General features: G+C 43.6%; 1 protein-coding gene across 8 annotated transcripts in view; it reads left to right on the forward strand.

Moving 5' to 3' along the window:
- The window catches only part of Washc2c (WASH complex subunit 2C), a 59,694-nt gene that overhangs the window by 13,970 nt on the left and 28,097 nt on the right, over window positions 1–17,627 (forward strand). For 4 of the 8 annotated variants that reach the window (XM_042273901.2, XM_076567675.1, XM_042273900.2 and 1 more), the window contains 10 exons: window positions 212–273; window positions 1,564–1,611; window positions 2,475–2,582; window positions 3,686–3,767; window positions 8,579–8,638; window positions 9,397–9,515; window positions 9,954–10,011; window positions 11,503–11,562; window positions 12,422–12,604; window positions 15,318–15,436. In XM_042273901.2, coding sequence (XP_042129835.2) covers window positions 212–273; window positions 1,564–1,611; window positions 2,475–2,582; window positions 3,686–3,767; window positions 8,579–8,638; window positions 9,397–9,515; window positions 9,954–10,011; window positions 11,503–11,562; window positions 12,422–12,604; window positions 15,318–15,436 — 899 coding nt within the window. The remainder of the gene's footprint in view (window positions 1–211; window positions 274–1,563; window positions 1,612–2,474; window positions 2,583–3,685; window positions 3,768–8,578; window positions 8,639–9,396; window positions 9,516–9,953; window positions 10,012–11,502; window positions 11,563–12,421; window positions 12,605–15,317; window positions 15,437–17,627) is intronic. The other 4 variants (XM_042273903.2, XM_076567676.1, XM_042273904.2 and 1 more) reach the window with 2 other exon arrangements.

The raw sequence follows: 17,627 nt of genomic DNA on the forward strand, positions 1-17,627 counted from the left end.
GACATCCATGTAGAATAAGGCCAAGTTATAAAAATTTTTTAATGCGTGGGAGGTGCTTTGAAATTGTATTAGTAACAAAGATGCTTTCATTCCATTACGTGGCACTTGCTCCATTAAAGCCTCTTTGATGCTGTTGTGCTTGGCGTCTTTGAGAAGGAGCTACAGATATTTTCTGGTGAATTGTTGTTGACTTTTACATTCTTCCTGACAGAAGGCTCTGTAGGCAGCAACCGGGGAAGTATTGTGGACAGTGAGGAAGAGAAAGAAGAGGAGGTAAGGACATGGTATGACCACGTCATGGTGACAGGAAGCTTAGGATGTGTGGAGCAGGCTAGGCATGTAACATGCTTTAGAATTAGTGAACTGTTTTTATAAACTTAAGGGACAGAACCTGAAGTGTTTTCTTAGGGTTGAAATTCTTATTTGTAATTTGTACAGAGAAAAGTAAGGGAAACTGTTCTAATCCAGTACCATTACCCATCTGCTCTCCTTTCTACCAAATTCCTTCACGTCCCACTATATTTTGAGGAGAGAGAACAGCTTAGACACTGTGGTACGGTCTCTGCCAGAAACTTAGTCTTGAAATGTGTCCTTCTTGAATAATCCTGGAAAAAAAATAAAGAGCTGCAATAAACAACTTTTAAAGATTTTATTATTGTTATTCTTATTAGTGTGTGCATGCATGTTCATGAACAACTTTGAGAGATGTATCATCATCATTATTATTACTGTTATTTGTGTGTATGTGCACACACAAGGGGGTGCAGTGTGTGCAGGTGCCTGTGGAGACAGAAGAGGATGTCAGATCCCCTAGAACTGGAGTTACAGGCAGTTGTGAGCTGCCTGATGTAGGTGCTATGAACCAAACTCTAGTCCCTTGCAAGAAGAGCATACTCTTTTAATGTTTTAAAGCTAATCAAAGCATCTACTTCATGTTCGCTTGCTAGTGTCTTAAGGTCCACAGAGTAAAATCTTCATCTAGAGTCTGGGGCCTTGAGTTGTACCTTCAGACAATGATGAGTATGAGGTTCTAAAAGGAGACCATTTTTGTACCTGATTTTCATTTTTTGATTGTTCTCCCCCCTCCTCCTGAATTTCTTCCTCCAGCCCTGCCCATAGAAATCTTAGCTAGCAATAGAAATCAACTTGCCCGTTACTTTGCTATAGATAATCATCTGCTGAGCCCTTTGTTTTTAGCTGTCAGTGTGGCAAACACTGATATTAAATTCTTGAGCTTAATGAAGTATTATCCTACTAGAGGGAACACAGAGGTTGTAGTCCAAAATGTCAAGCAACCCAAACCAACCTCTCATTAATCAAATGATCTTTCTTTAAATCTGAAGCTTAGAATTGGGAAATACAAGTGATATAAGTGAGAGCTATTTAAATGAAACACAAACATTATGGCAGCTAGACAACTCTTGCAATATTGCCAGTCATTCATCTTGTTTGCTACTTAAGGTGACTGAGTATAAGAGCTTTTCCTCTGTCCCACACAGTCAACTTACCTCAGAGACCACCGTGACCTTTTCTGTATTAACAGCAAAACATTTTCACCCACAGGAATCAGATGAAGATTTTGCTAGTCGAAGTGACAATGATCAAAACCAGGTAAAGCTCATGTGTTGAAATTAATTCATTTTAAAGCTTTAGCTACAGCATCCCATGTATACTAAACTTACTGTTCTTTTCGCTTGGCACTAGGGGTGAACCTAGGCTCTCAGGTGTGTTTGGCAAGCTCTGTACCATGTTTATACTCCAAGTCTCCTGAACTGACTTTTGAATGCTATAGTGAGGGTTTTTCATGCTCACTGCTAGTTTTCTCTTAGTATGTCGTATATTTAGGCTTGCCACCTCCTTTGGGTATTACCTATTCCAAATTTTACTCCTTTTTAATAGCTCCTTTTAATCATCCCTTCCTGCTCTTGTTAAGACTAATTTACATTCCTCTAATAATGAATATTTTCAATATTCTAATACTTTGCTTTGATAGTTTTGAATCTTTATTTTGTTAAAAAAGTAAAGGCAGGCAAATCTCTGAGTTTGAGGCCAGCCTGGTCTACAGAGCAAGTTCCAGGTCAGCAAAGGCTACAGAGAAACCCTGTCTTGAAAAACCAAACCAACCAAACAAACATACAAAAAGTAAATCCTTTTTTTTTTCTTTTCTTTTCTTTTTTTAACTTTATTTTTTTTTGTTTTTCAAAATAGATAGGTTTTTCTCCTGTGTAGTCTTGGATGTCCTAGAACTCCCTCTGTAGGCCAGGCTAGTCTTGAACTCAGAGAGTTCCACCTGCCTCTACCTGCTGAGATTAAATATACGGGCCACCACTGCCCAGCTAGTTTCTAATAAATAAATCATGTCGATTATGTGTTTGAAGTGTGGTTATCCTTTTTAAGGGGAGAGATTAAAAATCGACCATGTCTCCTTTTCAGTTTGATGACTTGCATCTCATGATTCTGTTTTGCATTCTCAGCATACCACACAGATGAGTGATGAAGAAGAAGATGATGAGGGTGACCTTTTTGTTGACTCTGAGAAGGAGGGGGATGATATTGAGGACATCGAGGAAAATGCCAAGTCTGTAAGTGTGGTTGTCCCTCAATGAGGTCTTAGAAGTGGTGTTTACGCATTGCTCCTGAATAGCGCCATTTGTATTTGTGGTCATCTCATCTTACGTCAGATTTGTAATTGTGTGTGTAGCCAGAAGTAAATGGTGGAAGACTTCCTCGGTCATTCTCCCCCTTGTATAGACTCAGGGTCTCTCACTGAGCCTGGGCTTACCAGGATAAACTAGCTGGCCACCAAGCCCCAGGATCCTCTTGTCTCTGTTTCCCCAGCTCTGAGAGCACAGGCACACATAGCCACTTCTTGCTTTTTCTGTGAGTTCCAAGGCTCTGGACTCTGGTTCTCACGCTTATGCAGAAAGCATTGTACTGATTGAGCTATCTCTGTAGCTCCCATTTTTGTAATTGAATTTTTTTTCTTTTAAAGATTTGTCTTATTTTTTTAAGTGTGTTTTTGGCGTATCTGTGTGACTGTATTTACACACATATGTGTTGGGTTCCTGGGAAGACCAGAAGAGGGTATCGGATTTCTTGGAGCTGGAGTTACAGGTTGTGAGACACCTGACATGGGAACCAACCTTAGGTCCTCTGCAAGAGCAGTGAGCACCATCTCTCTTGTCCTTGATTTGTAGTTGCATAAGTAGCCGTAAGTGTCCCTGTGTCTTCAGTTGCCTTACGAGTGCCATTTTCTTCTAATGCTAAGTCAGCTCGTTGGAGTTATACATTCAGCTTCAGAATTTTGAGTTCAGGGACTCTTCCATCTCCCTCCATTCTTCATGCTGGTTTTCTTAGCTTTTTCAAGTATTTTAAAAAATAAAGAAGTTAAGAGTATCTTCTTTTAAAGAGATAATTTTGTGAATTTGTTGCTTAGCTGAGCTCTATAGGACTCATGTGTTTAAATTCATTGATAAAGTCCTGTTTTTGCACCTGTCTTCATACACACATAAATAAAAGTAAAATAAACCTTAAAACCTTAGAAGAGAAAAAAAAGCCCTGTTTTGTTTGTAGTTTTATTATTTTATGACTCTTGATAGAATTTTGTTAAATGTGAAGAAGTAAACTGTACTACTTTCTTAGAAAATAGTGATTCTCTCTCTTTTTTTTTTTTTTTTGCCTGTAGAAAAGACCTACATCTTTTGCTGATGAGCTGGCAGCTCGGATCAAAGGAGATATCTCAAGTCAGCTGAAAGAGGAACAGATAGGTGAGATCTGAAATCAGGTTAATGGGGTGGTTGGTTAGTGGCATTCAGTAGTCTGCTTGTGTGTGTTCACACACATGTTCTCTGTCTGTTTCTCTCTGTTTATGTGTCTTTCTTTCTCTTTTTTTGAGACAGGGTCTCATATATTCCATGCTGGCCTCAAATATGCAATTTAGGCAAGGAAGGGTGTCTTGAATTCCTGATCTTCTTGCCTTCTTCTTTGAGTGCTGGGATCATAAACATAAGCCACCATACCCAAATACAGGGTTCGCCAGTGTTAGGCAGACATTTTGGTTCTTGATCTTTTGTCTTTTTTTTTCAGACTCCTTTATTGTTGTTCTTTTACGTTTTATTCATTTAACTGGGGTGGGGGCCATGTGTATACCTTTTTGTGTGTGCAGAGTTGGTTTTCTCCTCCCTCCTTTTGCCTTGTGGGTCTGGTTGTCAGGCCCGGTGGTAAGCACTTTGACCCTTTCAGCCAGTGGTTCTCAACCTTCCTGATGCTGCAGACCTTAATGTGGTTCCTCATGTTATGGTCACCCCCAACTATAAAATTCTGTTGCTACTTCATAACTGTAATTTTGCTACTGATATGAATCATAACAAATATCTGTTTTCTGTGACGTTAGGCAACCCTTGTGAAAGGGTCATTTGACCCTAAAGGAGTTGAGATCCACAGGTTGAGACCCACTGCTTTAAGTCATGTTAATGGCTCTTAAGTTCTGCTTGATAATCAGATGCTCTGAGTATCCTACCCCACTCCCGGTACATATATCTATGTAACATGAAATATGGGAACCCCAGAGAACTGTGAACTGCAGATTGTGAATCCATGGCCTAACAGTAACTCTTACATTTTGACTAGTAAAAATGCAGTATCCAGTGCATTCTAGTTATTTTATTTTATTTTTTTCCCCACTTATAAGAGTTTATTAGAGATAAAGGGATAGAGAGTGCGCAGGCCCGTGGGAGAGACACGTGCGTGGAGAAGAGGGAGAGAGAGAGAAGAGAGAGAGAGAACCTGGAATATGGCGCTCCGCTTTAAAACCAGCTGGGGGCGTGGCCAGGTCACGTCACTACTCCACGCGTGTGCGTAGATCTCATGGTCACGTTGCGCGCTTACGTAGCCATGTAACGTCACGGATTCTGGTCACACGAGATGCCTTGGCCGGAACTTGCTAGGCGGAGGTGTGGGCCTGACCGGAATTGGCTAGGCGGAAGTGTCCGCCTGGTAAATGCGACCGTGGGGGGGGGGGGCATGTTGTGAACCGTTCATTCCCGACTCTTTTATTTTTTTAAAAAAAGAAAAAATTGTGGTTGACTGGGTACGGGGGTGACGTTTCTCTCAAAGACTGCTTCCAGCTGAATAGTGGGCGTTGGTTGGCTCTTGGGGGGGCGGTGAGGGGTATCTTGTGAAGTCCGGGGATGATGGTGGAGGTCCTGGAACGACGTTCTGCCGTCTCCTGGTTCTGTGGCTGTCCATCCATGCTGCTGCTGGGGACCTCCCATTTAACAAGATACTGTTGACATAGAGAGAGCTTAGAGAGAAAGAATCATTATTATTTTATGTTGGAGTTGGCATTTGTCTGGGGTAGATTTGGCCTGCCCAGATAGAGGCATGTGACATTTACCTGAGGTAGATCTGGTCTTAGTACTCTGCTTAATTTCTATCTGAGACAAGCCTTATTAGAGGTAGTTTATTTAAGGCACCTGTTTCCCTTATTAGGTTAGCACTTGGGAAACACAGGTGATCAGTTGCTGAGTATTGAACAATGATAAATTGTTGTATTACATTATTCCTTACTGCCTGGATATTTTTGATGGTCCTTTTGCCTCCGGCTCTGTGTGGCCCTGGTTGGGAAAGGAAGGGGTGATACCTTATTCCTCGGGAATTGGCGACAAAGCAGTGGATCCTGATGTCCTCTGGAGCTTGAGAGTGAGAGGCCCTGTTTGTTTCACTGTATATGAAGAGAGATTTTTCTGGAGGAGAGAGAAGAACCTGATCTCCAGTGTGTATTGGAGATGGGCAAGGATTGTCACACGACTGAGGCAGTGAACAGTCCGCATAGCTCCATAGAATAGACCTTAGGTAACATAAAAGAGGGGTTAACAGACTGTCTGGAACAGTTGGAGGCTTGGATAAAAGACCTGGTGTTAGAACTGGTCTGAGGAGATATTTAACTTTCCTGATGGTGGGCATATGGGTAAAATCGAGCTGTAGCCCTGGAGAGGTGGGAAGCCTCCAGCATAGCCATTATATGGCCTGAGTTAGACACGGATCCTCCTTTTGCTGTGAGAAGTCCACGCTCCCTCCAAATAGCAGCGTGGGACAGGAGGATATGAAAAGCATATTTGGAGTCTGTAGAGTTAGTGGCTAGGAGAAGAAGTCAAAGAGCTGCCGGTGCGTCTGGGAGGAGGTGAATGTGTGGAGCAAAAGAAATGGACGCTCCTACCTTAGCTAGGAGACCCCTCCCCATTAAAGGTACAGGGCAGCTTGGCACCACTAAGAATGTATGTGTGAGAGGGATGCCTCTGAAAATACAATTAAGTGGTGGTGTCTGCTGAGGTAGATAAGCCTGTCCCCTGTACCCGACAATAAAGGAGAGGTGGCATCCCAAAACTCCCAGGACTGAGTCAATGGCTCTGGTGTCCAGAAGGAAAGAAACGGATCGCTTCCCTGCTGCGTTCTGGGTTCCCTGTCATGTCTGTAGCCAAGCCTAGGTCTGTTGGAGGTCTTAGCTTGATGTACCCATGCATCTTGGTGCCTGGGGGCAGTCAGCTGACTCTGTCTTTCTAGGCGGCACTTTTAACAAGGCTGTTGATGGCCTGGCAGGGCATTCGGTAGCCCGTGGCCTTTTCCTCATTTAAAACAGGGACCCAACAGCTTTTGGAAGTCAGCGAGTGCCAGCACTTGGCAATTTTGTTTTCGGGCTTTTATCTCTTCCCTGGCACACCTTAAATGTCACAGGTGACTCTTTTGCCTGTGGGGTCAGGAGCCTTGCTCTCCAGATGCTTAAGTTTTAGTCAGGTAGGTCTGGGGAACAAGAGACAGATTTTCGTATTTATCCTGAACTACTTACTGGTTTTAGGGCAGCCTTACGGAGGCCTGTCAGGAGACAGGTAATAAACCTATCTCTGGCTAGACAGCCACTCTGGGTGTTGTAGTCCCAGTGTGGCTCTCGGTCAGGAACCGCTTCAGCTCCTGGGGGATGTGGAAGATTAGTTTGATGAATTTTGTCTGCATGAGTCCTAGCCTGCTCCCATACCCGCCTGAGCTCCTCAGAAAGTCATGAAAGGTGAGACTATAAGATTGAGTTATATATTGAAACTGTTTAATAAAGGAAGCAGAATTAGATGTATAAGAACCCAGCTTACTTTGTATCTGAGAGAGTTCTGTTAGAGAGAGAGGATGGAACATGAATTTTAATTATTGGTTCCTTAGCAAGATCTAGAGTCAGGGATTCTGGAGTCAGAGAATCCTCTGGTTTACGTACAGCTAGGAGCATATGAGCAGGAGAGAAGGAAACAAGAAGCATTGAGAAAGAAGAAAGCAACTCTTTCCATTTGCCTGAACGCTGACAGTGATTGGATAGCTCCCGTGAAATATCGGGATCTAAGGAGCCGCTCGGCGGCTCTTTGTTATTTTTTAAAGCATACTTTGGCCACTTTTTTGAACATAAACAAGTTAGCGTAGAAATCTTTATGTAAGGCATTAAACTGAGAGGTTTTAAAGCTTCAATAAGACAGCCTAACGGAGAGGAAGGACTAACAGGGTTGGAAGCCTTGTTTCCCATGTCTGCAGCGGAGGCAGAAAAATAAAAAATAAATGTGATCCGGAGCCAAGGCCCCAGGCGTCCCCAAGGCCAAGGGCAGATACTGGGCGCAGGCTGCTCCTTGACTCGTCAGCCACAGAAGCAGGGGCCCCCTCCATGGTGAGGAAAGGATTCCCCGGGAATCCAGACAACGTTTGCCCCTTCGTCAAGGAGATGGACGTGCTGGCCTCACGTGGCTCCCAGGACGCACCAACGGTGGTGGCCCTAACTCAAGAAATATCTCAGGCTGCAGACGTGGGAGACGGCTAGAAAAGTTAGGCCTGCGATAGGGGCCGACCGTAGCCAATGAAGACCGTGGTCGGGGGTTCCCCCGGTCTCAAGAATACGTGTGAGGCGCCAGACGATCAACGGTCGTTCTCACAGATTCAGGAAACCGTTTATGCTGGCCAAAAAATGGGGGGACTCACCAATCGAAGAAAGCGGTGTTGGATGCAATTTGGATGCGATTCAGGCAAATGGAGAGCGGTCTGTCATGTACGGAGCAGATTACCCGGTTCGCGGGCTTCCAGGTGCAGGGCACCCGGAAGCGCCCACTCGGTTTCGGCACCAAAATGTTAGTTATTTAGCTGCGTTGTGTTCTTACCCTGCAAGGAAGTGTCACGAAACACGACAGAATCTGCTTATAAGAGTTTATTAGAGTTAAAGGGACAGAGAGTGCTCAGGCCTGTGGGAGAGACACGTGCGTGGAGAAGAAGAAGAGGAGAGAAGAGAAGAGCCATTCTAGTTATTTAACAGAGTAGAAAGGTGGAGTAATTTCTTCTTTAGCACAGTCCTGATATGCAGGTGACCTGGCAGCCTTCTGCCTTATAGAGACACTCCCTTGAGGAAGTGCCCTACTGGAGCTGAGATACGAACTTTCGTGTCTTGCTCTTGGCCTGTGTCTTGAGGATGCAGACTCAAGCAGAGAATCAGTACCTGTATAAATAAGAAGAGTGCTGAGTATTGTAGAAGCTACCAGAGTCTCATAAATCTTATGCTCAGCAGATGGAAAACTTCAGAAGACAATGAAGGAGAAGAAGGAAAGGAGAACACCTCCAGATGGTAAGCCCCTCACTCGCTAGGAGCCTTTATGTAATGTAAAAGTCTCAGGGTTAAGCGTGGACAAGTAGGTGTGTCTCCACCCACTTAAAGTATCTGAAAACATGTGTTAGGGTGCCAGCATGGAAGAAAGGCGAGTGCAGAGTGATGCTTGTGTATTTGAATTGCTAGTCTATCGTAGGCATGGCCTGTCTCTCTAGATGGTTTGTAGATGTGCAGGAACTGTGGTCGTTAAAGTGTTCAGTAAAGATTGCATGTGACCCTGCCATATTAAGTCGTGGCATCTATTGTGTGCCCTTGCCGTTGTCTCTATCTATAGGGCTGTTTTTCCTTTCTCTAAACTCTTGCATGTGGCGGTTGAGCTGTATTCTTGCTTTGAAGTAAGTCAGTCTAAGAGATTGGCCTAAGGAATCACTGTTGTCTCCAGATATTGCTCACTTGAGGATGTCTAATACTCCTTGTGAAGTACGGCTTCATTAAAGTATATGGTATAGAGGCAACCCCAAGAATTTGGATTCTAAACCCATCTTTCCCCCCCTTATTTTAGTATTTTTGAGGCAAAGTCTTGCTATATAGCCCAAGCTAGTTTGGAATTCCTATGTAGCCCAAGCTGGCCTCAGTCCCACCCCAACCCAGGCTGTCCTTGAACTTTGATTCCTTTTACCTCAGCCTGCTGCGTGCTGGGATTGCAGGCCGTGTGGCACCACTGCGCGCGCACACACCCGTTTTAACACTCCCTGTGCACCATTGCTTTCTGTCAGATGAAGAGGACGTCTTGTTTCCACCCCCCAAGTTGACTGATGAAGACTTCTCACCGTTTGGCTCTAGAGGTGGCCTCTTCAGTGAAGGACAGGGACTTTTTGACGATGATGAAGATGAGGTGAGGTGGGCGAATGAACGAAGCTCTTTGTATCTGTGCCATTGCATGTGTAAGGAAGAAAGCAATGTTTTTGTCTGAGAAAAGTAGCTTCCTATTAGTTACTCCTTTCATTTGGGGGACATGTTGAAGTCAGAACCACAGAGGGAGAAATACCGTGTATCCTGATGTCTTACTGTCCTTTGACGTGAGGAGAGGCAGCCAGAGGATCCGTAGTGGATAATGTACTTGAGTTAGCAGTATGTTAGCCTCTTCCATCTTTTTATTTAATTCCCGACAGGCCCAAATTAAGTTCACTTTGCTCTCGTCTGAACTTTGCGACTGTTCTTTGGAAGGATAGTAAACACGTAGCTTCAAAGTATATAATACTTTTCAGAAATCTTCAAGTTCAGCCTTGTTTATCTCTGTATTTTAAAATATCCTCTGTCTTACCACAACCAGAGTGACCTCTTCAGGGAAGCCTCCCGGGATCGGCAAGCACAAGCTCCCATTAGTGAAGGTAGGCTTGGGGATGACTGCTTTTCTCTTGCATGCTCTCCTAGCTGGCTTTCTATTTCTGGTACTGTTGTCTGTTGGTCATGATAAACACCATGACCAAGAGCAGCTTGGGGGGTGGGGTTAGTTCTTCATTTATCTTTGCAGCCTATAGTCCATCATGAAGGGAAGTCAGGGCAGGAACTCCTGGAAGACAAGAACTAAAGCAGAGGCCATGGAGGAATGCTACTTCCTGGCTTGCTTTCCAGGCTTATATATAGCTGTTTTTCATTCTCAGGACCATCTAGCTATGGGTGGCATTGCTCACAGTGGGCTGGGCCCTCCACATTAATTATTAATCAAGAAATTGCTCCACAGACCTTCCTATTGGCCAATCTGATGGAGGTAGTTTCTCAATAGTTTCTCTTTCCAGACAACTCTAGCTTCTATCAAGTTGACCCTCCCCCCCAAAAAACAAACTTTCCAGCAAACAAGTTCTAAATCTCTTTCTATTGGGAGACAGAACACCCAAGGCTTTATTTCTGTTAAGCTGAAAGTTGTTTTTGCCTTGAAACAGTTGAAGACAGTTTGTCTTCGCCAGTTTCTGTCTTAGAAACAGACAACAGTACCATCTTCAGACCCACATCAAACATTTGCCTCTTAGAGGTTGATAAGACAGTAAAAAAGTATTTGCGAGCTTTGCTGAGGCCAGCTTTACTATAATGACATTTAATTCCAGGGAACATTGCTTGTATTGAGTATATCAGTTGGCCATCAATAATTCCTCCAGGTGGCGTCCATCAGAATCATCTGTAGGAATTTCTAAAAGCCCAGAGTGTTTTTTTAGGAACTACAATTTTTATTCCATCAGATTTTAAGGAGTCCCTTAGGCATTGGGAATTGGTTATTTTAAATGACAGCCTCCTGTGTGATTATTCTCTGTTGGGGCCATCCTTATCTTGCTGTCGTGTTGGTTTACTTATTTTTTTTTTGTTTAACTTGCTACTTTTATTTTCTTTGCCACCATCTCACAGGTTTTTACTGTTCCCTTCACCAGTTCATCTCACTGAGCTGGAAAGGATAGCATTGGCCCTGTCTTAAAAGACCGTGCTTGCTCTGTGCCTGGCTTCTCCAGATAGCCTTGTTAGCTGCTGTGTGGCTTAGTGCATCTTCCATGGGAGTCGCAGTTTAGACTGTCTTAATCCTAAGGAAAAAGCTGCTGATGTCAATAAAAATGAAAGAACTCAATACTTTTAAAAATGGCTTACTTAGGGACAATTGTCCTTTTTATAAAAACCTGTTTAGGTTTGTACCATGTTGCATGTACTCCAGAGAAGGGCTGGGCTGTTGGTATTTTTGAGACAGTTTTGTGTGTAGTCCTGGTTGGTGTGGTGCTTACCATGTAGCCCCGATACATGACTGTCCTCCTGCCTCGGCTGCTCAAGTGTAATTACAGGTGTGTCCTTCCATGCTCAACAAGTCCAGTGAAATAATTGACCTTTCTTCCTTATTTTAGAATCTCCATCCCCCAAACCTGGAAAGAAAATCCCAGCAGGGGCTGTTTCTGTATTTTTAGGTAACAGGGTTTATTTCTCGTGTGTGTGTGTGTGTGTGTGTGTGTGTGTGTGTGTGTGTGTGTGTTGTATGCACACATGATGTGAGGGGAAGCATCTGCCTGTGTGTGTGGATGGAAGATGACAGATGTCCTGCTCTAGCATTCTCTTCCATGTTCCCTTGAGACAGGGTCTCCCACTGAACCTCCACTAGGCTGGTGACCAGTAAGTCCCAGAGAGTCTCCCAACCCCGTGTGCCATCACTTGGGTGACAGCACAGGTACCAGCCACACCCTGCTTGTCTTTTGAGTTCCGGGGATTTAAACTGAGATCCTCATGTTTCTAGAATAAGCACTTACCTGCTGAGCCATCACCCCAGCCAGCACTATTAAGAACTGTATAAATTCCATTTTGTCACCGTTTTATAAGGACTGACTAGAAATTGGAGGTACCCAGGAGCCCTAGAAGGCATTGGAGAGTTTATAACTAGAGCTTTATAACTGATGGTACGAGCTCACATTCTATGTGAGGTCAGAGGTGTTGGGGTGTGTGTGACGGAGTGGTAGAGCACTCGTGTAGTATGCGCATGGTCCTGCTTTCCTCTCCAGCTCTGCAGAGGGCTGCAGGGATGAGGGAAAGGAGAGAGGAAAAGAAGGAAAGAAGGAGGAAGGGGAGAGAGAGGGAGGGGAAAGGAGGGAGGGGACCAGTGCAGTTTCTTGAGTGGTCAGGCAGTCTTGTGTTGTGGTTGAGTTCTCCAACACTAACACAAAAGTTCCTTCATTTTCTAAATGTGTTTTGTAGATGAACCTAACTCATGAGTGGTGCTGTATGTAGTCAGGAGGCTTACTCCGGCTCATAGCTCTGATTGTCTTCCATCCACAGGGTATACTGATGCGTCTGGGTCCACTTCTGCTCCATCATTGAAGGAGTTCCAGAAACATGAGCAGTCCACTCCAGGGAAGAGTCCACATCTGCCAACTCCTGCTGGCCTCTTTGATGATGATGATAATGACGATGATGATAGCAACTTTTTTGTGCCATCTTCTAACAAACCTTCCAAGACTGGTACCACTTTCAGCCTAATTCTGGGAACTTAGAGAAGAACATTGAACTTGCAAGGCAGTGGTGGTGCACACCTTTAATCTCAGCACTCCATTTGAGGGTTCAAGGCCAGGACAGCCAGGGCTATAAAGACAAACCCTGTTGAAAAAAACAAAACAAAAAAGAACGTTGAACTTAAAGGGACAGAGCTCTTGACATTCAGTGTCTCTTGCAGTTCCAGAATGCCTTGCTGAGCTTTGCTGTCACTGTCTTGTCTATGCTTAAATCACGCCACAACCTTGGGGGTTCCTAACAGGCCAATCTTTTCTGCGCTGGAAACTAATTACTGATCTTCTTTATAGGGAGCTGAATTTCTTCTCCTGTATTTTTTTCTCAAAGATTCCGCTCCTGCCTTTTAAATTATAGACAGAAATTTAGTCATACTTCCTCCTAGCAGCTCGGGGTCGTTACGTGAGCAGAACATTGCATGCTGGTTGCTTCATTCCCACCTTTTCTTTCTCTGCCAGAGAGCTCAGATGATCCTTGGCCTCGTCCTCCCATAGCATTTGTGGTCTGTTGTCCGCTTCGTGCTCTTCCCTCCTCTGAGTCCGTGTGTGTTGAAGTCTTTCCTATAAGTCCTTTGTTTTTAGTGTGCAGATGTGTCTCCTGAGAGCCTGCATCTCTAACACTCTCTTGACCGCAGCACCAGCTCTAAGTTCACATCTGCAGAAACAAGACTTACGTTCATCAGGTAGTGTTCTTGAAGAGAAGGGTAGATCCTGAGGTGCACATAGTTTCAGCAGTTGGATAAAGGAGAAGATGGCGTCAGGAAAAGATAAAATCAGAATGTGTTAGAACATGATGTCTGCAGTAACTTTCCAAGGTTAGGGGTAGAGGACACAGACAGAAGCAGAAGTGTGAGGGAAAGCGCTAACTTCATCGTTTTAGAAAACTGGAGAGATATGCAGTGAGCTCAGTGGACAGACTTAAATGGCAATAAATGAATGTGGAAGTGCATTCTTCAGCCTTGAAGGGCTCTCGACATCTTAGCAAACATTTATACAGCTCTCTGAAACCGTGCCTTACTCACTGACACATGGCTGTGCTTGGAGAACAAAAAGTAGAAAACCACTCGGGTTTTCCAGAGCCAGGAAACCTGTGATGTTTCCATTTGGTGGATCTTTGCAAAGCTGTTAAAAAGAATGAGGGGCTGGAGACATGGCTCAGAGGCTGTGATTACTTGCCACCAAGTTCTGAGGACCAGAGTTCTGATCCCAGCACCCGTGTAGCAAGCCTGGGATCAAGTGCAGGCCTGTAACCCCAGCTCTGAAAGGGACAGAGATAGGATCACTGGGGGTTGCAGGCTTCCAGCCTAGCAGAGAAAACACGAGCCTCAAGTTCAGGAAAAGATCCTGCCTCGAAGGAATATGTAGTGATAGGACACCTAGCACCTTCTGACCTCTGTATACATTCACAGATGCTCATACACCCCATACATGAGCATACCCCCACACAAACACATAAATAAATATCCCCCATATATGAGCATACACACATGCAAACATATATATGAATAAATAAATAGCCCTCATACATGAGCATACCCACACACAAACACATAAATAAATAAATATCCCCCATACATGAGCATACTCACACACAAACACATAAATAAATAAATATCCCCCATACATGAGCATACCCACACACAAACACATAAATAAATAAATATCCCCCATACATGAGCATACTCACACACAAACACATAAATAAATAAATATCCCCCATACATGAGCATACCCACACACAAACACATAAATAAATAAATATCCCCCATACATGAGCATACCCACACACAAACACATAAATGAAAGTAAATATCCCCTGTTCATGAGTATACACACACACAAACACATAAATGAATTCCCCCATACATGAGCATATGCAAACACATAAATGAATAAATAAATATCTTCCATACATGAGCACACACACACACAAACACAAATGGATAAATAGATGAATCTCAAAAGTAAAAAGATTGAGGTATTTACTTTTCTACTTGGGAATATTTCCTCTGTACATTAAATGGAAAACACAAATGGTAGGGCATTTTGCTCAGATTATTTAAACTTTAGTCTTATGAATAGCTGACATTAATACATGAAGTAGTAGGAGATTTAGAAGCATGTATACCAAACTCTTCCATCTGTCTTGTGGCTGGGCAGACAAGGGGAATTTTAGCATTTGCTTCCATCTTTTTCTGTATAGTTTGGTTTTTAATAAAAACAGGAGTCATGCTTACATCTCCTTCCTAGAACTATTCACTTTTTGGTGCTTTAAAGTGATCTTTCTTTTTCGTCCCATCATAGGGTGCTTCTGCGTTGATGAGGGTGTCATTCGGGTGGTTATGTCTGCCTTGCTTTGAGTACCAGGGAGATAGAACTAGGGAGAGTAGCTCAGTGGCAGAGCACGTGACTGGCACGTGGCTCTCCCTGGTTAGTCCTCGGAATTGCAGGGAAAAGGAAAAATAGTGAAGGAAGAGCATGGTTCCATTTCCTTTGTATTTCTCTGTAAGTGATCAAGAAATAAGATGCCTTTCAGATTTATCTTCAGGAGATGTGTTTTTTTTTTTTTTTGTTTTTTGTTTTTTGGGTCTGGATTTTTCAGTAGGATTTTGATGTTGATGTAATTTTATGCTATGGTTTCTTACTTTTTTTTTTTTTTTTCTTTTAAGACAAAATCAAGTCCACTGCCATTATCTTTGATGATGAGGAAGGAGATCTCTTCAGAGAAAAAGCAGCGGCTCTGCCAGAGGCTTCTGTGAGTCAGACAGATGAACACAGAGATAAAACGGTGAGGAGGGGCAGATCGTGGGGTATTAGCCTGGGCATCTTACAATGGCAATTTATGTGGATCTCAGAGGGATGTAGAATTCTCTTTCATGCTATGGCTCTTGTTGGCTTCCTGTTGCTGTGATAAACACTGACCAAAGCAACTAAGGGAAGAAGAGGCTTATCTGGCTTATAGGATGTAGTCCATCCTTAAGGGAAGAAACCAAGGGAACCCCTCGAGAGGCTGTGGAGGAATGCTGCTGACTTATTTGCTTTCACTGACTTGCTCAGCAGCCTGTCTTCCTTCCTTCCTCCCTCCCTCCCTCCCTTCCTTCCTTTCTTTCTTTCTTTTGTTTTGTTTTGTTTTGTTTTTTCGAGACAGGGTTTCTCTGTGTAGCTTTGCGCCTTTTCTGGAGCTCACTCTGTAGCCCAGGCTGGCCTCGACCTCACAGAGATCCACCTGCCTCTGCCTCCCGAGTGCTGGGGTTAAAGGCATGCACCACCACCGCCCCGCCTTCAGCCACCTTTCTTACACAGCCCAGGCCCACCTGCCCAGAGGTGGTGCTGTCCACAGTAGGCTGGGCCCTTCTACATAGATTAGCTATCAAGAAAATGCCTGACAGACATGCCTGCAGGCCAATTTGATGGAAGCAGTTCTTCAGTTGAGTTCCTTCTCCAAAAATGTGCCAAGTTAACAATCAAGAATAGCAGCCACATTTATATTAAGAGCTTTGAACATAAAATTGAAAGACACAATGAAACTCCAAATTTACCAGATTCACACATAGTGAGGATTTACCAAGGAAGTGTCTGAAACTTGTGCAAACTTGCTGTTTTCAGAACTATTTGTAAAGAATTTGTAGTCATTATGGTGTTTTACCACCTACATGTTTTATTAGGCAGCTCTTGGAAAACTGTTTTATGACTGGATGCCATTGTCATTGGCCAGGGGTTGGCAGTAACTCTATAGAACAATCTGATGTTAGTCTGCATTCATGAGGCTCCAGTTTGCCCTGAAATTTCCTTTATAAAATCATACCCAATATAATACTGATTTAAAATGACTTCATACATAGTCTGTATTCTGTTTTTTTGTCTCTTGTCCCACAGATGTCACACAGGTTTTTTTTTTTAATGTGTGTTTCTGTGTCTGTGATACATATGTATGATGTATCTATGCAGGCACACAAGTGCCATAGTGTGCATGTGGAGGTCAGAACAACTTTGAGTAGTCAGTTCTCTGTATCATGACTTACCTCAACCTCACACTTCTGCCTCTGTCTCTCCAGTCGTGAGTTTACAAGCATGTATCATCCTTAGGCCTGGCTTCCTTGTCATTTGTAAAGCATGCTGTATTAGTCGGGGTTTCTAGAGGAACAGAAGTTACAGAATGAATGTGTGTGTATACATACATATATTTATATTTATAAAGGGGATTATTAGAATGGCTTACAGGCTGTGGTCCAGCTAGTCCAACAATGACTGTCTGCCAATGGAAGGTCCGAATCCAGTAGTTGTTCAGTCTGCAAGGTTGGGAGTCTCAGCTGGTTTTCACTATATGTCCGAATCCCAAAGGAGGAAGCAGGCTCTAATGCCAGTGAAGGAATGGACTTGCCAGAGAGAGCAAGGGCAAGCAGGCCAAGAGAGAGAAAGCTTCCTTCTTCTATGTCCTTTATATAGGCTGCCAGGAGAAGGTGTGGCCCAGATTAAAGTGGATCTTCCTACTTCAAAAGGTCTGGATTAGTGGTGTATTGTCCCACTTCAAAAGATCCAGATTAAAAGTAGGTCTTTCCATTTAAAGTGATTTAACTGGGAAAAAATCCCTCTCAGGTGTGCCCTGCTATTTGGGTTTTAGTTAATTCCAGATGTAGTCAAATTGACAGCCAAGAGTAGCCCTCACACTTGCCTCATTTTGTCACATCCTTGTTTTGCCCTCGCAACTATCAAAATACCAGCATTCAAAATCATCGTGGTCCCTCGACCAGCTTGCCCTTTTGTCTGTCCCTTTTGTGTGCTGAGTGACAGAGGACATGCTCCCATGTACACAAGGTGTCTCTGTGTGACAGAGGACATACTCCCATGTGTACAAGGTGTCTCTGTATAACAGAGGACATGCTCCCATGTACACAAAGACGTGCCCTGAGCTTTGTCTGATTTGTACCATCTCACTGTTCTGGGGGCTCATCAAATTTGAGAAACATATTTTCTAGTGA

The sequence above is a fragment of the Peromyscus maniculatus genome, chromosome 3 (assembly GCF_049852395.1).
Source record: "Peromyscus maniculatus bairdii isolate BWxNUB_F1_BW_parent chromosome 3, HU_Pman_BW_mat_3.1, whole genome shotgun sequence".
NCBI lineage: Eukaryota > Metazoa > Chordata > Mammalia > Rodentia > Cricetidae > Peromyscus > Peromyscus maniculatus.